The sequence below is a fragment of the Salmo salar genome, chromosome ssa19 (assembly GCF_905237065.1).
Source record: "Salmo salar chromosome ssa19, Ssal_v3.1, whole genome shotgun sequence".
Classification (NCBI taxonomy): domain Eukaryota; kingdom Metazoa; phylum Chordata; class Actinopteri; order Salmoniformes; family Salmonidae; genus Salmo; species Salmo salar.
The window spans coordinates 63,204,223-63,227,574 of NC_059460.1; the positions used below are offsets into that span (position 1 = coordinate 63,204,223).

At 42.4% G+C, this 23,352-nt stretch overlaps 1 protein-coding gene across 1 annotated transcript in view; it reads left to right on the forward strand.

The window, feature by feature from the left end:
* ngfrb (nerve growth factor receptor b) overlaps window positions 1–23,352 on the forward strand; it is an 80,487-nt gene that overhangs the window by 52,266 nt on the left and 4,869 nt on the right. The window contains exons 5-6 of the mRNA XM_014158637.2: window positions 15,420–15,660; window positions 21,893–22,059. Coding sequence (XP_014014112.1) covers window positions 15,420–15,660; window positions 21,893–22,059 — 408 coding nt within the window. The remainder of the gene's footprint in view (window positions 1–15,419; window positions 15,661–21,892; window positions 22,060–23,352) is intronic.

The following is a 23,352-nucleotide window of genomic DNA, read 5'->3' on the forward strand; positions in this document are numbered from 1 at the left end:
TTGGATGTGTTTTGGGTATGTCATGTGTGTTTTTGTTGGAATTTTGATATGTTTAGGGTGTGTTTTTGTGTGCATGTATGTACCTTATAACTTGAGCTTTATCAAGACAGGCTCTGAGTTACAACATGAACATATTCACATCTGTCCTTGGGGTTAAAACGTAATAGAATAACTCAAATCAAATTGTATTGGTCGTATACACATATTTAGCAGATGTTATTGCGGGTGAAGCGAAATGCATGTGTTCCAACAGTGCAGTAATATCTAACAATACACAACAATACACACACATCTAAAAGTAAAATAATGGAATTAAGAAACATGTACATTTTAGGACAAGCAATTTTGGAGTCCGGAATAGAAATATATAGACAGTATGTGGATAGAATATGTAGTATATCTGAAGAATATGTTGGATAGAATAGTATATGTACAGCAATAGTTGAATAAGATGGCCTTGACTGGAATACAGTACATACACATGAAATGGGTAAAACAATATGTAAACATTATTAAAGTGACCTGTGTTCCATGTCTATGTACAGAGGCCAGCAGCCTCTAAGGTGCAGGGTTGAGGAGCCCGTTGTCAGCCGGCTAGTGACAGTGACTAAGTTCAGGGTAGGGTGCTGGGTGGAGGCTGGCTGGTGATAGCTATTTAACAGTCTGATGGCCTTGAGATAGAAGCAGTTTTTGATGCACCTGTACTGACCTCGCCTTCTGGATGATAGCAGGGTGAACAGGCTGTACCTCTGGTGGCTGAGATGGCTGAGGTCCTTGATGATCTTCTTGGCCTTCCTGTGACACCAGGTGCTGTAGATCTCCTGGAGGGTAGGCAGTGTGCCCCGGTGATGTGTTGGGCAGACCGCACTACCCTCTGGAGAGCCCTACAGTTGCGGACGGTGCAGTTGCCGTACCAGGTGGTGATACAGCCCGACAGGATGCTCTCAATGGTGCATCTGTAAAACTTTGAGGGTCATAGAGGCCAAGCCAAATTTATTCAGCCTCCTGAGGTTGAAGAGGCACTGTTGTGCTTTCTTCAGCCTCCTGAGGTTGAAGAGGCACTGTTGAGCCTTCTTCACCATACTGTCTGTGTGAGTGGACCATTTCAGATTATTCGTGATGATTACACCAAGGAACTTGAAGCTATTCACCTTCTCCACTACATACAAGGTAATCAACAACTCTTAAGTAAAGAAGAGATTTTGATGTGTCTTAGATGTTTTATATCCCTTTATGTGCTTGAGAGAAGGTTACATGTGCTCTTGGGTGTGCACAGTCTAAAAAACTGTTTGAGCTTTAAAGTGATCACTTACAGTATGTTTTGACCCGAAGCATTGCCTCCGCTTGACAACGCTTTGCATCAAAAGATTGGCCGCTTCGTGGGCGTAGGCGTGAACATATTCAAGTAAGTAAATACATTTTGAAAAGTATAAAAAACAATGTATTATTAGCTAGTTTTTTAGCTAGCTGGCTACAGCAGGCCACTGTGTGTAGGCTAATGAGCTGGCCAGCCAACTTTAGAACTTTACAGTACATACTGTAAGTGAAATATCATCATCGGGCTAACTTCATATTAGCTTGTTATCTTGATGTAGGCCTATTTATCATTGTAAATTAAAAACACATGCTCCAAATATATTTGTAGAAAACAGCAATGAAAGCTGGTGAAAGGGAGAAAGTAGGCTACTCGTTAGATAGTGCAGGTATAGTGCATTTGGAACGTATTCAGCCCCCTTGACTTTTCCCACATTTTGATATGTTACAGCCTTGTTCCAAAATTGATTAAATTGTTTTTTTTACCTCATCAAACTACACACAATGCCCCATAATGACAAAGCAAAAACAGTCTACTGTTGAAGCACCTTTGGCAGCGATTACAGCCTCGAGTCTTCTTGGGTATGACGCTACAAGCTTGGCACAGGTGTATTTGGGGAGTTTCGCCCATTCTTCTCTTCAGGTCCTCTCAAGCTCTGTCAGGTTGGATGGGGAGCGTCCCTGCATAGCTATTTTCTGGTCTCTCCAGGAATGTTCGATCGTGTTTTCAAGTTCGGGCTCTGGCTAGGCCACACAGTGACATTCAGAGACTTGTTCTGAAGCCGCTCCTGCGTTGTCTTGGCTGTGTACTTAGGGTCGTTGTCCTATTGGAAGGTGAACCTTCGCCCCAGTCCTGAGCGCTCTGGAGCAGGTTTTCATCAAAGAACTCTCTGAACTTTGCTCCGTTCATCTTTCCCTCGATCCTGCCTAGTCTCCCAGTCATTGCTTCTGAAAAACATCCCCACAGCATAATGCTGCCACCACCATGCTTCACCGTAGGGATGGTGCCAGATTTCCTCCAGATGTGATGCTTGGCATTCAGGCCAATGCGTTCAAATTTGTTTTCATCAGACCAAAGAATCTTTTTTCTCATAGTCTGAGAGTCCTATAGTTGCTTTTTGACAAACTCCAAGCGGGCTGTCATGTGCCTTTTACTGAGGAGTGGCTTCTGTCTGGCCACTCTACCATAAAGGCCTGATTGGTGGAGCGCTGCAGAGATGGTTGTCCTTCTGGAAGGCTCTCCCATCTCCACAGAGGAACTCTGGAACCCATATGATTCTTGGTCACCTCCCTGACCAAGGCCCTTCTTGGTCAGTTTGGCGGCCAGCTCTAGGAAGAGTCTTGATGGTTCCAAACTTTTTCCATTTAACAATGATGGAGGCCACTGTGTTCTTGGGGACCTTCAATGCTGCAGACATTTTTTGGTACCCATCCCCAGATCTGTGCCTCGACACAATCCTGTCTCGGAGCGCTACGGACAATTCCTTTGACCTCATGGCTAGGTTTTTGCTCTGACATGCATTGTCAACTGTGGGACCTTATATAGACAGGTGTGTGCCTTTCCAAATCATGTCCAATCAATTGGATTTACCCCAGGTGGACTCAAATCAAGTTGTAGAAACATCTCAAGAATGATCAATGGAAATAGGATGCACCTGAGCTCAATTTCGAGTCTCATAGCAAAGGGTCTGAATACTCATGTAAATATTTTTCATACATTTAATACACTTTTTTAAAATTGTTTTTGCTTTGTCATGGGGTATTGTGTGTAGATTGATGAGGAACATTTTTATTTAATCACTTTTAGAATAAGGCTGTAACGTAACAAAATGTGAAAAGTAAAGGTGTCTGAATACTTAACGAATGCAGTGTATGTTTGTGGGAGGACATTATGAAAATATTCACCATTTCTGATCTCTAAAATGGAAAACTATAGCAACATATTAGGGGCTGTTTAATTGTAATATAATGAAGCCTGTTTCTTTGTGATGTTGTCTCTCCTCAGATATGGAGAGCTGTGAAAGCCTGTCTGCAGATGAAGAGGTCCCAATGAATGGCCTAAGAGACTGCTGGCAAATACTTATATGCCATGGGTTGTATGTGTACTCATGTTAGCAAATGTTATATGAAAGAATACAGTTAAAAATCACACACAATGTAGGCTATAAACTTATTGCAAGTGGAGCAGGCCAATCCTGCTCCTGGAGCTATGCTGGGTGTGCAGGCTTCTATTCCAGCACAGCACTAACACACCTGATTCAACTTATCAAACCTAATGATTTGATAATAATGTGTTGTTATTGCTGGGTTGGAATATATGTCTGCTCACCCAGTGGCTCAGGGAGTGGAGCAGGGTTGGTCACCTTTGAAATGATGCTTTAGTAATAATAGCCTACTTACTAAAATGTCTATAATTTACAAACAAGTTTGCTTATTTGTACATTTTGAAATGATATGTTGATTCATTCAATGTGGATTCATTGACGTGAAGGGTTTAAACTTATTTTAATTGTCAACTTAAAACCATTATTAAAGATTAACTAGTGTCAATGTTCACAGATCAAAATTCTGCAATAAAAGGGGGTGAAGAGGATCTGTCTCTAATTTGTCTGTGTTTCTATGTTGATTTCTCCGATGAACATGACTTTTTTTTTGTCCTGTTATGATCTCTCCAGTCTGTTTTTATTCGATTGTCACGCTCTCTCAGGATATCAGCCATGTCAACTTATCATAATGTCATGCATCACCAATGCAGCCATATGCCTTCAGTATGATGGCATGTGCAATGCGCCCTTTGTCATTGTGCATCTGATGCAAAGAATTACTAAACTCACACTTTGTTTGTTGATCTAGCTAAATATTTTCAATTTAGAATGATACCAGTAGATATGAGGCTAACCAAAAGCCAGATTTTCTACGTCATTTTTCTGACATAATATATTTGTTAAGTGCAAATCCAACCCTTGTATTCTGGGTACAGCACTGTATGTGAAAATAAGGAGCTGAAATGTGTAGGCTAATTATAACATTTAAAAAAGGGAAATAGTGGGGACGTGGGGAGTGTTGTAATTCTACCTTGTTTATTTGCTGAGAATGCTTTTATAATATAGAGACAAAATCAGAAGGTCAATTGCATGGAGGAAGTTTGCAGAGATTGTTGGTGTTGATGGTGAGTGAATAGAGATTTTCTCACAATTTACTTTACCCAAAATACCCATTCATGTGTATTTTACATGCAGACCTGTGTACTGTATTTTATAGGAAGTGAGCTCTAATCATCTATGTCATTACACAGGTATAAGAGCCATGAGCTATAATTTATAAGAATCATAACGTTAAGATACCATAATCCAATTGGTAGCATATTGAATGGGAAATTCATGCTTAGTGCTTTATTTACAATGTTATAATTTGTGTTACTATAAATTTCTATCATTTGGTGGGAAAATTTCACAATTGAATTTAGTTAACACATTCACAAATGGTGGCTTTGATCACAATTTTGAAGTTTAGGCCTAGGTTGATTGAGGTTCATAACTAGCTAGCAGCACAAGCAAACATTGTTGTGCAAACTTCTCTTCATGCACCATCAACACCAACAATCTCTACAATCCTCCTTCATGACGTTGACCTTTTTGATTTTGACTCTGTATTCTAGCAAAGCAACCTCATATATAATTGAAAAACAGAACCGATGATTAGTTTTCTTCCATCTTTTTTTATTTTGCTTTGCTCGGAACAAATGACTGGCGGAACTACTATGTGTTTTATGAACTGAAGATTTTCAAATAAACATCTGCTCCTCACCTGATTGGTTAACGGCGGCGGTGGCCGGGTGAAATTTGAATAAAGTAGTGAAGCGCTCCAGCAGGGTTCTCTTCGCTCACCTTCACACAATCCCTTCACATTTCTCTTCATGCCCTTGTTGAAAATGAATGGGGGAGGAACTTCTCCTGCCGTACTGTCTGTACTGAGTGATACAATAATAGGGCTCAATCCTAACTTGAGGTTACACACACAAGCTCTTATAAGTACAAACCAAGGGCCATTTCTCCTGCTCTGGGGATACTGTATGAGCTGAGCTCAGCAGAATGTTGTAGAAGAGGAGGATAAGGTCACTCCCAGGGTGGCCATTCATTGCGTTGTGAGCAGCACTCAGTCACGCTAGTAAAGGGCACTTTAGAGTGTACAGCTTCCTCTCTCCATCATACAGAGATAAAGAGAGAAATAGAGAGAGATGCAGAAACAGACAGACAGCGAGAGAGAGACAGAAATACAGTATAAGAGAGAGAGAAAGCCAAAGAGGGTGTTTGTGTGTGAGAGAGAGAGAGAGAGAAAGAGAGAGAGACTGTGAGGTCCAAGTGAGTTGGGAATGGAAACAAAGGAAAGTGCATATGGCTTGATAGAGAGGGAGATAAGGAATGGACAAGGGGGCAAGTAAGAGAGATGGCATATTCTGATAGAAAGAGAAAGAGGGAGTGAGGGAGAGAAAGAGAGGGAACATTTGTGCCCGACAAAGGGGATCTCTGTCAGTGTAGGGTGTCTGGTGTCCTTTCTTGTTGGACGGGGGGTGGAGGGGTGTAATGAAGGGGGTGGTGGGTGTGGTGGGGGAGGGGGTAGTAAAAGAGGGAGAAGTCATGATGATGAGAGAGGAGGAAATGTCATGAACTAGTAGTAGATATAGGCAGCAGGTAGCCTAGTGGTTAAGAGTGTTGGGCCAGTAACAGAAAGGTCTCTGTTTCGAATCCCCAAGCTGACTTGGTGAAAAATCTGTTGATGTCCTTGAGTAAGGGTTGGGGGGGAAATAGCAATTATCAAAAGAAGTGAAAAAAGTTGTCAATTAGGCAGTCAATCAGCTTAGTTCCCTTTAATGACAGTCAATTTGTTTAGAAATCCAATCGAAGCATTTGCGGTTTTTCTTGTGTTGGGGGTAATGTAAATAGTCCGGGTAGCCATTTGATTAGCTGTTCAGGAGTCCTCACAAGGCACCCCAACCTACGTCCCAGATATCGCTGTCTCTTTTTCATGCAAATGACGGGGATTTAGCCTTGTCGGGCGCCTGAAGTGAAATCCTTCACGTCCGACTCGTTAAAGAAAAAATGAACATCCTCAAATGCTACAGGGTTAAGCTACAGAAGCCAGGTTAGAGTAATGTACATCAGTAGAAAGGGGTAAAGAAAGGATAACCAGAAAGAGAGAGAAAGAAGCGCTGGCGTCAGCCACCTGCGCCTAAGCTGTGTTCTGCTGAGTAGGCTGGACCCACGGAGAGGCCACTTGACTGGAGCACAAGGCTCATTGAACACAGCAGGTGGACCATTCACTGACCTGGCAGTCACAGGAGGCCATAGTCACCTAGCAGTCAGAGAAACAAGCATCAGCCAGAATCTTTTTTTAAAACACCTGCAATCTACCAGTAAACTAGCGGCCAGACAAAACAATCAGACTAACTGGCTGTTATTAACAACACCTGCAATAAAACATGCATCACTAGAACTGATCTGCAGTCAGACAGAAAAATAAGTTTGAACAAACTAGGCCTCAGGTAAATCAGTAGGCTAGCTAGTCAGTCACACAGTCACACAAGCCTGTAAATTGCACACAAAATAAAATAAAATATCTTGTTTTTTTGTATTCATGGTCAGAGCTGCTATGAAGTTATGACTAGGACGCTTAATAACATGAGATATGAAATATGGGAAAGCAGTCAAAGATTTTAAAAAAAATGTATGTACAAATGTGATGTTCAATGTATTTCTAATCTTAGAATTCTGTACAGTTCAAATGTAGCGGTCTCATTAAGCAAAAACACAATTACATGTCAAACTAATTGAACACTTCCTGTCATTAACATTGGTCACACTAAGACAGCATACTAAAAATGTATCCTCTCCTTCCATACTACTGACCCCTCTCCTGACCTGCTCCCCTTGAGTCGCAATCACAACAAGGTCTCACTAATTATTTCATCACATTAGTGTAAAAACGACTACCATCTCCTTCCCCAATGCAAAGCAACTCTCCTGAGTAATTTAGTGCTGTCGGATGAGTTCCTGTTGATGTGAGTAACTGTAAGTAAATGACAGACGTGGATAGTTTTCCACATCAGCAGCCAGCGCTGAGGAGTGAACATGTACGCTAGGCGTTAATGGTGGAGAGAGAGGGAAAGTGGGCCGGATGGATGGAAGCACGGGCTCTTACTCTGGTAATGACTCCTTGGGGGTATGGGAAATGACCAAGTGATGTGGGATGGATAGGAGGAGGAAGTCAAGTGTGTGTGTGTGTGTGTGTGTGTGTGTGTGTGTGTGTGTGTGTGTGTGTGTGTGTGTGTGTGTGTGTGTGTGTGTGTGTGTGTGTGTGTGTGTGTGTGTGTGTGTGTGTGTGTGTGTGTGTGTGTGGGGAGATGTTCTCTGTTAAGTATACCCACCTTCTCCTGGGTTTTCGAGCTACTCCTCAAAATGGAGTCAATTATTGACAGTTACAGGACAAGAGAGAGATGAAGCATGGTGTGTGGGTGGGTGTGTGTGTGGTGTGTGCATGAGGTTGAGCTTAAGGGGGGATTGTCTACAGTCCAGGCCCAGGGCTACATGTGCCGTATTCAACTCCTGTAGGCTCACTCCTGTTTCCATCCTTGGGGCCTATACCCACCTCACATCTTAGATCCCTAAAACCTCCATATGGGCAGGGTATCAGGACCCACAATATGTTTCTCCATCTCCCACCACCTGTGACAGAGGGAACAGTCTCCATATTGAGGCTCCAGGCTGGGCTTATAGAGGTGGGCGGTGACCCCCTTATCAGGCCTCTCCCTGAATATATGCAGGTGTTTGTATGAAACTCAAACTGATAGCAATACTTCAAATATGGAGATAGATACAGAGGGCTGAATCCTGTTCTCAATGCATTATCTGCCTGATAGTTCAAGTGGCAAATGTGTATTTCAAGACAGGATTCGGACAAAACTGAAGTAGATGTTGATTGTATGGTGGGTTAAGATAGTGTGGGAAAGGACTTAATATTTGATATTGTACAAAGGAGGGAGTTTAGCAGTAAGTCGTCGTTCAATACATGTTAACTGATACAATATCAAATCAAATCAAACGTTATTTGTCACATGCGCCGGTGTAGACCTTACAGTGAAAAATGCTTACTAACAAGCCCTTTAACCAACAATGCAGCTTTAAGAAAAATAAGTGTGAAGAAAGTATTTACTAAAATAAACTGAAGTAAAATGTTTTTAAAGAGCAACAATAAAATAACAGTAGTGAGGCTGTATACGGGGGGTACCGGTACAGACTCAATGTGTGGGGGCACAGGTTATTCGAGGTAATTGAGGTAATATGTACATGTAGGTAGAGGTAAAGTGACTATACATCGATAAGAGTAGCAGCAGCATAAAAATTGGGGGCAATGCAAATAGTCCGAGTAGCCACTTGATTAGCTGTTCAGGAGTCCTCACAAGGCACCCCGACCTACGTCCCAGATATCGCCGTCTCTTCTTCATGCAAATGACGGGGATTTGGGACTTGTCGGGTGTCTGAAGTGAAATCCTTCACGTCCGACTCATTAAAGAAAAAAAATCTTTGTCCAGTACGAGGTGAGAAATCGCTGTTCTGATATCCAGAAGCTCTTTTCGGTCATAAGAGATGATGGCAGAAACATTATGTACAAAATAAGTTACAAATAACGCGAAAAAACACACACAATAGCACTATTGGTTAGGAGCCTGTAAAACGGCAGCCATGAGGACATGATGGCGCCGGAGTGGATGGCTGCCATTTTATTGGCTCTTAACCAACCGTGCTATTTTATTTTATTTTTTTCACGTTGTTTGTAACTTATTTTGTACATAATGTTGCTGCTACCGTCTTTTATGACCGAAAAGAGCTTCTGGACAGCGATTACTCACCTCGAATTGGACAAATAATTTTTCTTTAATGAGTTAAACGGGAAGGATACACTCCAAACACCCGAACAGGCCCTCATCCCTGTCATTCGCAGGAGAAAGAAACAGAGATTTCATGGAAAGAGATCGGGGTGCCTTGTGAGGATCAGGCCACGAGTGGCTAATCTGCCTTTGCCATCCGTACTGTTAGCCAACGTTCAATCTCTGGAAAATAAATGGGACGAACTGAAAGCACGTATATCCTACCAACAGGACATTAAAAACTGTAATATCTTATGTTTCACCGAGTCGTGGCTGAACGATGACATTAATAACATACAGCTGGCAGGTTATACTCTCTATCGGCAGGATAGAACAGCAGCCTCTGGTAAGACAAGGGGCGATGGCCTATGTATATTTGTAAACAACAGCTGGTGCACACATGGTGTCTAAGGAAGTATTGAGGTTTTGCTTGCCTGAGGTAGAGTATCTCATGATAAGCTGTAGACCACACTATCTACCTAGATAGTTTTCATCTGTATTTTTCGTAGCTGTCTACATACCACCACAGACTGATGCTGGCACTAAAACCGCACTCAATGAGCTGTATACTGCCATAAGCAAACAGGAAAACTCTCATCCACAGGTCGGCGCTCCTAGTGGCTGGGGACTTTAATGCAGGGAAACAAATCAGTTTTACCTCATTTCTATCAGCATGTTAAATGTAAATAAAATTCTAGACCACCTTTACTCCACACACAGAGACGCGTGCAAAGCTCTCCCTCGCCCTCCATTTGGAAAATCTGACCATAATTCTATCCTCCTGATTCCTGCTTACAAGAAAAATTAAAGCAGGAAGCACAAGTGACTCAGTCTATAAAGAAGTGTTCTGATGAAGCAGATGCTAAACTACAGGAATGTTTTGCTATCACAGACTGGATATGTTCCGGGATTCTTCCGATGGCATTGAGGAGTACACCACATCAGTCGCTGGCTTCATCAATAAGTGCATCGATGACGTCGTCCCCACAGTGACTGTACGTACATACCCCAACCAGAAGCCATAGATTATAGGCAACATTCGCACTGAGCTAAAGGGTAGAGCTGCCACTTTCAAGGAACAGGACTCTAACCTTGAAATCCCGCTATGCCCTCTGACGAACCATCAAACAGGCAATTAGGGTTGCACATTTTGGGGCATATTCAGAGGTGGAAACTTTTTGTGGGAATTAACAGGAATATATGGGAATTAATGGGGATATATTTGGATTAAAGGAAATATATGCAAATAAATATTAATGCCATTTAAATGTAGATGTTTTTTGCATTGGATATATTTACCATATCATATGGAGACAGAAATATAAACATTTTACCTTATCATAAGTAGACATAATTGCAAATTATGAAATCCTTCCAACAGAAATAAAAACAACTATTTAGTTACGAATTTAACTTTAATTAAATGAGTTGACTCTTCACATGGGATGATTTCACTGAACAACAAAAGAAAGGGAATATTGAATGATCCCCAATGATCCATCGCATCTCCCAAAAATGTTTTCAACATACACCTGTAAAATGATAGTCTAGAAACTAAAGCTTTGGTTGTCTTCCTCTCAGGCTTCCATATCTTCTCCCTGGACCTCCTCAATGTCCACCTCTTGAACATCACTCTGAGGCCTCATCTTCACTGTCACTTTCCAACTTTATTGAGGATGGCTCGTTGTCAGGCTCAAAAAGCCTCAAATTTGCTCAGATGGCCACCAATTTTTCAACCCTTGTATTGGTCAGCCTGTTGCGTGCTTTGGTGTGTGTGTTCCCAAACAAGGACCAGTTGCCCTCTGAGGCGACTGATGTTGGTGGGATTTGGAGGATGATGGAGGCAACAGGAGAAAGAGCCTCAGATCAACAAAGTCCCTTCCACCAGGTGGCTGATGAGATATGTTGGCACGACTGCCATATTGCATCTCCATCCCAAAGCCCTTGCTTGGAAGTGTACTTCGCCAGACTGCCAAGAACCTTGCCCTCATCCAGGCCAAGGTGGCGAGATAAAGTAGTGATGACACCATAGGCCTTGTTGATCTCTGCACCAGACAGGATGCTCTTGCCAGCATACTTGGGGTCCAACATGTACGCTTTGGCGTGTATGGGCTTCAGGCAGAAGTCTTCACACTTTTTGATGTATTTCAGAACTGCAGTTTCCTCTGCTTGGAGCAACAGTGAAGTGGGCAGGGCAGTACGGATTTCTTCTCTTACATCTGCAAGCAGAGTCTGAACATCAGACAGGATGGCATTGTCTCCCTCAATCTGTGCAATGGCTACTGCTATAGGTTTCAGGAGTTTCAGGCTGCTTACCACTCTCTCCCAAAATACATAATTCAGGAGGATCTTCTTGATGGGGCTGTCCATATCAGCAGACTGTGACATGGCCATTTCCTGGAGAGACTCCTTCCCCTCCAAGAGACTGTCAAACATGATGACAACACCACCCCAATGGGTGTTGCTGGGCAGCTTCAATGTGGTGCTCTTATTCTTCTCACTTTACTTGGTGAGGTAGATTGATGCTATAACTTGATGACCCTTCACATACCTAACCATTTCCTTGGCTCTCTTGTAGTGTATCCATTGTTTTCAGTGCCATGATGTTCTTGAGGAGCAGATTCAATGCATGAGCAGCACAGTCAATGGGTGTGATGTGAGAGTAGGACTCCTCCACTTTAGACCAAGCAGCCTTCATGTTTGCAGCATTTTCTGTCACCGGTGCAAATACCTTCTGTGGTCCAAGGTCGTTGATGACTGCCTTCAGCTCATCTGCAATGTAGAGACCGATGTGTCTGTTGTCCCTTGTGTCTGTGCTCTTGTAGAATACTGGTTGAGGGGTGGAGAGGATGTAGTTTATTATTCCTTGCCCACAAACATTCAACCACCTATCAGAGATGATTGCAATAGTTTGCTTTCTTTATGATTTGCTTGACCTTCACTTGAACTCTGTTGAACTCTGCATCCAGCAAATGAGTAGATAAAGCATGTCTGGTTGGAGGGGTGTATTCTGGGCGAAGAACATTCAGAAATCTCTTCCAATACACATGCCTGTGAGCATCAGATGTGAACCAGTTACGTGCACAGCTTGAACATCAGCATTTCTGTGACAACGTTCCTCCATTGAGTCAAAAAATCTTGTGATTCCAGGAGGAGGGGTGAACTGTTGCTATCGAAAAGGTGTCTTATTCATAATTTTCACCTCGAATAGAAGTAGAGGGACTTTTGTCAGAGGTTGCTAATTGTGAGCGTTGAGGGAACTTAATGCACTTTGCCAGATGATTCTGCATCTTTGTTGCATTCTTCACATATGATTTGGCACAGTATTTGCAAATGTACACAGCTTTTCCTTCTACATTAGCTGCAGTGAAATGTCTCCACACATCACAGTATTTGCAAATGTACACAGCTTTTCCGTCTACATTAGCTGCAGTGAAATGTCTCCACACATCAGAGTGCCCGTGGCATTTTCCTGTAAAGATTAGAAAAAATGAGTAAAAAACCCCAAATATAGTAGTTAAGCAGTTAGATTAAACAAGTCCTTTGTAAGATAAATGTTTTAAAATGAAACATGTATGGAAACAGGTGAATTAACACTCCTCAGTTAGCAGGCTCAAGCAAGCTAAAACCCATATGGTAGTAGAAACTAACTAGCAGAAATTGTGAACAAGTTAGAAATTATTTAAACACACTTTGTTGAATGCTACTATGTATGTCATGTAAAATATATTCACCCAATATTGTAATCTAAACCCAATATTGTAATCAAAACCAGAAAGCATGTAGTCCTTGGCTCAGACAGTGTAGTAGTGTGGGCTCAATAGCATCTCATTAGTGTGCAAGATCTTGAGAATCAAATGTACATGTGATGGAAGAGTGCACTGCACATGTGATGGAAGAATGCACTGTGCATGCAGATCAGACGCTTGCAATTCCATTGAATTGGATATAGTTTAACTGAAATATGCCACAAGACCTAGAATTGCCTTATGTGTATCCCACAAAAAAGGTTCACTGTTATGAGCTAACTTTTTGGATGAATTTAAGCAAAATTCCCCAAATTCCAGGGCTTAACTTCTCATTGAAAATTTCCAGAAAAATTCCCTAGCGTCAATACAGGACTAAGATCAAATCGTACTACACCGGCTCCGACACTTGTCAGATGTGGCAGGGCTTGCAAACTCTTACAGACTACAAAGGGAAGCACAGCCGAGAGCTGCCCAGTGACACAAGCTTACCAGACGAGCTAAATAACTTTTATGCTCTCTTCGAGGTAAGTAACAGTGAAACATGGATGAGAGCATCAGCTGTTCCGGACGACTGTGTGATCACGCTCTCCGCAGCCGATGTGAGTAAGACCTTTAAACAGGTCAACATTCACAAGGCCGCAGGGCCAGATGGATTACCAGGACTTGTACTCCGACCATGCGCTGACCAACTGGCAAGTGTCTTCACTGACATTTTAAAACCTCTCCCTGTCTGAGTCTGTAATACCAACATGTTTCAAGCAAACCACCATACTCGCTGTGCCCAAGAACACTAAGGTAACCTGCCTAAATGACTACCGACCCGTAGCACTCACGTCTGTAGCCATGAAATGCTTTGAAAGGCTGGTCATGGCTTACATCAACACCATTATCCCAGAAACCCTTTACCCACTCCAATTTGCATACCGCCCCAACAGATCCACAGATGATGCAATCTCTATTACACTCCACACTGCCCTTTCACACCTGGACAAAAGGAACACTTATGTGAAAATGCTATTCATTGACTACAGCTCAGCGTTCAACACCATAGTTCCCTCAAAGCTCATCACTAAGCTAAGGACCCTGGGACTTAACACCTCCCTCTGCAACTGGATCCTGGACTTCATGACGGGCCACCCCCAGGTGGAAAGGGTAGGTAACAACACATCCGCCACGCTGATTCTCAACACGGGGGCCCTCAGGGGTGCATGCTCAGTCCCCTCCTGTACTCCCTGTTCACTCATGACTGCACTCCAACACGATCATTTAGTTTGCCGATGACACAACAGTGGCACTGATCTCCGACAACGAAGAGACAGCCTATAGGGAGGAGGTCAGAGAACTGACCGTATGGTGCAAGGACAACAACCTCTCCCTCAACGTGATCAAGACAAAGGAGATGATTGTGGACTACAGGAAAAGGAGGCCCGAGCATGCCCCCATTCTCATCAACTGGGCTGTAGTGGAGCAGGTTGAGAGCTTCAAGTTCCTTGGCATCCACATCACCAACAAACTAACGTGGTCCAAGCACACCAAGACAGTCGTGAAGAGGGCACGACAAAACCTATTCCCCCTCAGGAGACTGAAAAGATTTGGCATGAGTCCTCAGATCCTCAAAAGGTTTTACTGCTGCACCATCAAGAGCATCCTGATGGGTTGCATCACTGCCTGGTATGGTAGAGGGTAGTGCGTATGGCCCAGTACATCACCGGGGCCAAGCTTCCTGCCATCCAGGCGGTGTCAGAGGAAGGCCCTAAAATTGTCAAAGTCTCCAGCCAACCTAGTCATAGACTGTTCTCTCTGCTACCGCACGGCAAGCAGTAACGGAGCACCAAGTCTAGGTCTAAGAGGCTTCTAAACAGCTGCTACCCCCAAGCCATAAGACTCCTGAACATCTAATCAAATGGCTCCCCAGACTATTTGCATTGCCCCCCCCCCCCCCTTCTACTCTCTGTTATTATCTATGCAAAATCACTTTAATAACTCTACCTACTTGTACATATTACCTCAATTACCTCAACACCGGTGCCCCCGCACATTGACTCTGTACCGGTACCCCCTGTATATAGCCCCGCTACTGTCATTTTTTCTGCTGCACTTTAATTATTTGTTATTTTAATCTCTTACTTTTTAGGTATTTTCTTAAAACTGCATTGTTGGTTAAGGGCTTATAAGTAAGCATTACACCTGTTGTATTCGGCGCATGTGACAAATACATTTTGATTTGATTTGATCTCCTCCGGCGCCATCTCTCATGAAATTCTATAACGGATTTGTATGCCTCTATCTAGTATCACATCAGATATGTTCACGGTTCATATATATTTACTGTATATTTACTGTACATGAATACACAACAGTCAATTATATTCACTCCATTCCTCTCCCACTTTTTATTCTCACCACCATCTTCTTCTTTTCTTCTCCTGCAGATCCGAACCTGCTGCTCTTCTCCTCCATCTCACCCCCTCCCTCTGGGGGCTCGTCCCTGCCCTCGTTCACTGACGATGACAACCTTTTCCCATACGGCCCCACGGAGACCGCCACCACCACCACCACTACCAGTACAATCAAGTTCATAGGTGACGAGCTGAACAAGAACCTCATCCCCATTTACTGTTCCATCTTGGCAGCCGTTGTGGTGGGCCTCGTAGCCTTCATCATCTTTAAGAGGTGAGGAAGAAGAGCAGATGGGATGGGACTTCAATGAGGAATGGTGTTGTATTGTAATATTTAAGGGAACCAATCTACAGGAAGCAATGTTCGATACATGAGATTTTCAAGACATGAGGTATTCATAAGAGTCAAGAAATCTGATCTGATAATAAAGTTACTCTATTTCATATTTCATGAAGTAATCTGCCACTTTTCTGGGTGAGGGCACAAGCCCCTGACATTCAGCCTGGGGATCCCCAACGTCTGTTCAGAGAAAACGGCCTATTTTGTGCTACATTTGAGTTGCTATCCTTTTAAACCTTTTACACCCACTTCCCACGGACCCCTGCATAATATTAAATGCCTATTTTTCCAACTCTACACTCTCTACACGGCACTGCTAGCTTTAGTGTGATGATCTGACGCGCTTTCAGCTCAAGAAAGGGGTTTCAAAACAAACAGACCAGAACACGGTTGGGTGAGCATCGATGCTTGCGGCAGTCGGCACCGGGGGCAGAAGGGGGGCTATGAAATATTCAGATACCCCATCAAAGGGTGTCACTTTGACCCACTTCCGCCCCATGAGCATGAAAAGCAGACTATGGACATATATAGACAGGGCGCACAATAGGTCAGTTACTATTGACTTATCTGTGAAATTAACATTTCTTTCATAGTTTTTAAAATGTGTAACCTTTATTTATCTAGATTAGTCTCAATAGCTAGGTTTCCATCCAATTTACAACATATTTTCATGTGAATGTTATATAACTTGCCAAATCTGGTTTTCACACATGCTCTCTAAACAACAGTTCGCTGATAAAGTGGACAGGTTATATGACGAGATGGATAACAGCAAGAGCATTTTTATTTGTAATTGGCTGCTAAGCACCGATCATCATGTCACTATACAAATTAAGACCCTCAATATTTACGGGAAAGGAGTATCAAGCTCATCCCCATGGACTTTCACCACCCTGGGAAGTTCATTATAACTTATTTCATCTGTAGCCTAATAAACTGTGCATCCGTTTTCAAGTCACAGTGAGGACCACACAAAATACCTCGACAGGATGGTTATCTTATCAACAATTGCGCAATAAATGGTTTCCCCCACAATTAATTTTACCCACACAAAAAGATCCCACCATGTCGAACGAACAAATTGTACATTACATTATTTATTTTTAAATGTTTTATTTAACCTTTATTTAACAAGGCAAGTCAGTTAAGAACAACTTCTTATTTACAATGACAGCCTACCCCGGTCAAACCTTAACCCGGATGACGCTTGGCCAATTGTGCACCGCCCTATGGGACTCCCAATCACGGCCGGTTGTGATACAGCATGGAATCAAACCAGGGTCTGTAGTGCGTCGCTAGCACTGAGATGCAGTGCCTTAGCCCACTGCGCCATTCAGGAGCCCAACATTACAGCTGTTGTGATTTTTTTCTGTACGTATGACTTTACTCACATAAAAACTGTGGATCGAAATGTGGCTATTGAGATGAAATCTTGTTGGCACGAGAGACCTGGTTAAAATAGCAGACAGAAATGATGTTCGAATGGGGGTCTGAAGTGCCAGCAACTAAAGGGTCAAAAGTTCCAAAGTGTTTTTTTTATTTTGATCGACTTCAAAGCTTGTTGAGTCTAGGATGAATGTTGTGTTGATGTAACTGACAGGTGTTGACTAATCAGAACAACAGGAGACACATTGGTATGGAAGATGACAGGATTAGATTGAATGTAGTTTAATCAAATAAGGGTGCATAGTATGGAACGCCGTTTGGGTCTTTGCGTGCCAACAAAGATACACATCAAATAACAATATTTGATGTGTCAAATAAGCTTATTACATTTTTTATTTTTTTACATTTTAGTCATTTAGCAGATGCTCTTATCCAGAGCAACTTATAGTAGTGAATACATACATTTCATTTCATGCATTTGTTTTCCTATTTTTATCTTTTTGTACTGGCCCCCCATGGGAATCGAACCCACAACCCTGGCGTTGCACACACCATGCTGGCATTGCAAACACCATGCTCTACCAACTGAGCCACAGGGAAGACCACATGGAAGACCAATGATTGACCAATCAGGACCTGAATATGACTGCACGTCACATAATAATTATACGCATTCATAATTTTTTTACGTAGTTATTACACATTGATTACACTATCACTCGTATTTCATGTCACAACGATTCATCGCTATGTATGCTATGATGCTGGATATGAAAAAAGTTAGCTAGCTGATGGTTGAAAACAATGTTCTTCCCCAAAAACATAGCAAAATGACATAATCTGTTTCAGTAGCTATAGTTAGCAAGATAATTATATAGCTAGGTATCATCATCTAAAATAACCCTGATTTATAAAACAGTTCTTATTGGATTAATGGTGGTCGGACCCATCTATGTGAAGCTAGCCACAATAGTGGACTTTGTGGTTAGCCTTCAAAATAAAAGTATGCCATTGACAGTCATGCAAATAAAAACAAATAGTAGAATTATGCCATAATTGAATAGATCATAATAAACGAGGTTGTAATATTGTCATATAAAATCAACAAAAGACAATAATTTGTTAATTTGACAAAAATCTGTTGAAATCACACTGGATGTATTATACTTTAGAATTGCATTGGGGGCATGCTTATTTCACTGTACAGCCTTACCTATGGATTGTAGATCAATGACATGGAGTATCCGTCTACTCAGTGACACCCAGAGAACATTAGCGTTTTAGCTCTTATTGTTGGACTCTGAAACAACCTAATAGAGCCACATTTATTGTCAACCTATTGAACATTATTCCAGAGGAAAAACAATACTGCGTGGATGTTTTGAAGTCTTATAACTCTGAGGAGGGAATTGGGAAAAAATATATTGGGTATTGAGTAGACTGATATCCCATTTCATTGATCCCCAATCCTTAGGTAAAGCTGTACAGTGTAATATGAACGTCAATACACACAATAGGCTGACTGGGGAGGTGATTTCACACAGTCACAGTCCCGCGATAAGAGCTACAACGCTAATATTTGTGTAAACTCTTCGCAGTTGTGTTCTGTGGGTGTCACCGAGTAGACTGATACCACATTTCATTGCTTCACATTCCAACCTTGTCTAACGTTATCTAGTCTAAATATGGCATGATTCCACCAATTGTAACCTTCTGCAATACTTTCAAAGACGAACTTTTATTTTGAAGGCAAAACGCAAATTCCACTATTGTGGCTAACTTCACAACACATAGCCCGGTCCCGGCGAGCGTCACTAGATGAAGCTAGTTGACTGCTTATAACGTTAGCTTTGGGCAACAGGGTTAAGTAGTTGGCTAGCTATTTATTTTCATGAACTGAAGTTCAAATTCAATAGGCGAACAACAAGTGGCTATCTAGCTAATACTTACGCACTAGGATTGCTAAATCATTGCTAAGAATAATGAAAAGGACTTCAGTTTCTACTGGTCATTGTTTTCAGGTACCAAGCTAAAGCTAGCTAGCTACCCCAGAAGTAGCGGTCAAACAAATAATGCCTTATTACCAATTGTGGTATTATAAACACATCGTCCGTGGCCAGTGTGTGCTTGTTTGCAGACTTTTTTGTACAGCTTTGACAGTGCTACTGATAGTGGTGGCACTTGGATTGCACATGCAAATTCAGCACACACAACATATAATAGAATTGTGTTATTTGACGTGTATCTTTTTTGACACGCAAAGACCCAAACGGCGTTCCATAGCTAAGGGAGCATGTGGGAATGGCAGTGGACTGTGTAGAAAATGAAGTGACTATTGAGAGTTAGTGCCAGCAAGAGAAAATTGGGTTGGGGTTCTATCCTCTGCCAAAGGATTCAACATTCTACCTGTTCATGTATGTTGTTAATTGAAAGTGATGGGGAGGAAGTGAGCGTGTCTTCAGGCGGGCACTAATGGTGGGTGGGATTATCATGGTCAATTAGTCATTTAACCCAATAGAGTCGCTCTTGGCTCTCCAAATTTCCTCTGCATGTTTTAAAATAACCCACTATTACTTTTGTAAAAAGTGTTATTACTATTGCTTAGTTGTAATATTAGTCCTGATGTACCAATGGGTACAGTGAGGGAAAAAAGTATTTGATATCCTGCTGATTTTGTACGTTTGCCCACTGACAAAGAAATGATCAGTCTATAATTTTAATAGTAGGTTTATTTGAACAGTGAGAGACAGAATAACAACAAAAAAATACAGAAAAACGCATGTCAAAAATGTTATAAATTGATTTGCATTTTAATGAGGGAAATAAGTATTTGACCCCTTCTCAATCAGAAAGATTTCTGGCTCCCATGTGTCTTTTATACAGGTAACGAGCTGAGATTAGGAGCACTCCCTTTAAGTCCTACTTAACCCTGTTGCCCAAAGCTAACTCCCTTTAAGTGTGCTCCTAATCTCAGCTCGTTACCTTGTGTAGGTCTACAGTCTTGTCCCTGACATCCTTGGAGAGTTCTTTGGTCTTGGCCATGGTGGAGAGTTTGGAATCTGATTGATTGATTGCTTCTGTGGACAGGTGTCTTTTACACAGGTAACAAACTGAGATTAGGAGCACTCCCTTTAAGTCCTACTTAACCCTGTTGCCCAAAGCTAACTCCCTTTAAGTGTGCTCCTAATCTCAGTTTGTTACCTGTGTAAAAGACACCTGTCCACAGAAGCAATCAATCAATCAGATTCCAAACTCTCCACCATGGCCAAGACCAAAGAACTCTCCAAGGATGTCAGGGACAAGACTGTAGACCTACACAAGGCTGGAATGGGCTACAAGACCATCGCTAAGCAGCTTGTTGAGAAGGTGACAACAGTTGGTGCGATTATTCGCAAATGGAAGAAACACAAAAGAACTGTCAATCTCCCTCAGCCTGGGGCTCCATGCAAGATCTCACCTCATGGAGTTGCAATGATCATGAGAACGGTGAGGAATCAGCCCAGAACTACACGGGAGGATCTTGTCAATGATCTCAAGGCAGCTGGGACCATAGTCACCAAGAAAACAATTGGTAACACTAGGCCGTGAAGGACTGAAATCCTGCAGCGCCCGCAAGGTCCCCCTGCTCAAGAAAGCACATATACATGCCCGTCTGAAGTTTGCCAATGAACATCTGAATGATTCAGAGGACAACTGGGTGAAAGTGTTGTGGTCAGATGAGACCAAAATGGAGCTCTTTGGCATCAACTCAACTCGCCATGTTTGGAGGAGGAGGAATGCTGCCAAGAACACCATCCCCACCGTCAAACATGGAGGTGGAAACATTATGCTTTGGGGGTGTTTTTCTGCTAAGGGGACAGGACAACTTCACCGCATCAAAGGGACGATGGACAGGGCCATGTACCGTCAAATCTTGGGTGACAACCTCCTTCCCTCAGCCAAGGCATTGAAAATGGGTCGTGGATGGGTATTCCAGCATGACAATGACCCAAAACACACGGCCAAGGCAACAAAGGAGTGGCTCAAGAAGAAGCACATTAAGGTCCTGGAGTGGCCTAGCCAGTCTCCAGACCTTAATCCCATAGAAAATCTGTGGAGGGAGCTGAAGGTTCCAGTTGCCAAACGTCAGCCTCGAAACCTTAATGACTTGGAGAAGATCTGAGGAGTGGGACAAAATCCCTCCTGAGATGTGTGCAAACCTGGTGGCCAACTACAAGAAAAGTCTGACCTCTGTGATTGCCAACAAGGGTTTTGCCACCAAGTACTAAGTCGTGTTTTGCAGAGGGGTCAAATACTTATTTCCCTCATTAAAATGCAAATCAATTTATAACATTTTTGACATGCGTTTTTCTGGATTTCTTTGTTGTTATTCTGTCTCTCACTGTCCAAATAAACCTAGCATTAAAATTATAGACTGATCATTTCTTTGTCAGTGGGCAAACATACAAAATCAGCAGGGGATCAAATACATTTTTCCCTCACTGTATCTTAATAAACTAAACTATACAACACCATACAAGGAAACTGAACACTGGTATTCTTGAATTTATCAAATGTTTTTTAACTAACTTTTCAGTCATTAGACCTTCGTCTCTGTGAAGCTGCAAGGGTCATGGCCGGTATTCATAAAGCGCCTCAGAGTAGGAGTGCTGATATAGTATATATACTTTGATACGCTTTATGAATACGGGCCCTGACCTTCATCAGGGCCAAGTCCATTTAAGTCATTTATTAATCCATTTTTATACAATGAGTACTTTCAAAAAAAATCTCTGTCCAGGTGGAACAGCTGTAAGCAGAACAAGCAGGGCGCCAACAACTGCACAGCAAATCAGAACCAGACTCCATCACCGGAGGGGGAGAAGCTGCACAGCGACAGTGGCATATCGGTGGATAGCCAAAGCCTACAGGAGCAGCAAGGCCAGGGGCAGACTCAGGCACAGACAGGTAGGCCTGCACAGAGATACACTCACACACAGGCGAGCACAGATGCATGAGCACGCACACACACACCACTCACACACACACTCACATAGGCGGCACGTCCAATAAGTAAAGCTAAGCTTCCTCTGAAGTAAATTGAATTAAACTTGCCAAAATTATGTAATTACCACTGTCTATACAAAAAGAAATTAAATCCTTCAAAATACTAGCTTCTCTTTTTTTAAAGCGTGGATTGTTTTCAGTCACAAGGCCAGGGCATAACCTACAGTCGGGAAGCGTGCAATTTTGGCAGCGCGCAGCATGTCAAATAGCTGATTGTTGATTTGCGGCTGTCAGTGAAAAGCATCTAAAATAGGCCTAGGCATATCTCAATATTTCTAAATACAATCGTTGGAAAAACAGAGGAGGCAAAGAAAAAACTCTAACCTGTCTTTAGTTAAGCTATCACAATTGTCAACTCCCAATAGGCTATTGAGCAAACAGCACTTAGCCCAATGGCGGGCATATGCCGATATTGAGTAATTTCATCTTACTGTCTTACTTAGCCGCTACACACTTGTGTCCCCGTGGACCAGTGGGTAAATAAAACATTCTCCATTGAAGGCTGCAAAGGCGCTAATTTCCTCCTTAACTCTATTTAAACTCGAGAAGGCAGAAAAAATTGGAAAATATACATACTTTCATTATGAAAAACCATTTTCCACTGCCATGCTAATCCCAGATGTTGTGTATCACGTTCAGCAAATCAGGTTGCTGCAGTCTGTTTTTTCACCCAGGGTCTAAATGATTCAAAATAAAAGACTGCTGCAACCTGATTGGCTGAACACAATACGCAACATCCTGGACTAGCTTTAGCTACTCTAGCATGGCGGTGGAAAATGGAGAAAGTATGCATATTTTTCCAGTTTTCTTTCTGCCTTCTTGCGATTGAATAGAGTTAGGGAGGAAATTGATGATTTTGCAGCCTGAATAGGGAATGTTTTATTTACGAACCGGTCCACGGGGGATACGATTGTATATCCAGCCGGCTGTATACATTCCCTTTGGACGGTAAGATGAAACGACTCAATATCGCCATCTGCCGGCCTTTGGGCTAATTGGTACTGTAGCGGAGAGCATCGGCCATATCCCCGGTGGGTGAGCACATTCACTGTCTTTATCATTGGGTGAGTCCGTGCTCCAGGATAGTTTTTTAGGATAACAATTTCCTCCTCCAGGCTAGATGGACGTCATAGCCTACAATACGTGTCTCCCCTTTTCATAGGCCTTAATTAGATGGTTGTATTCAAGACAAGG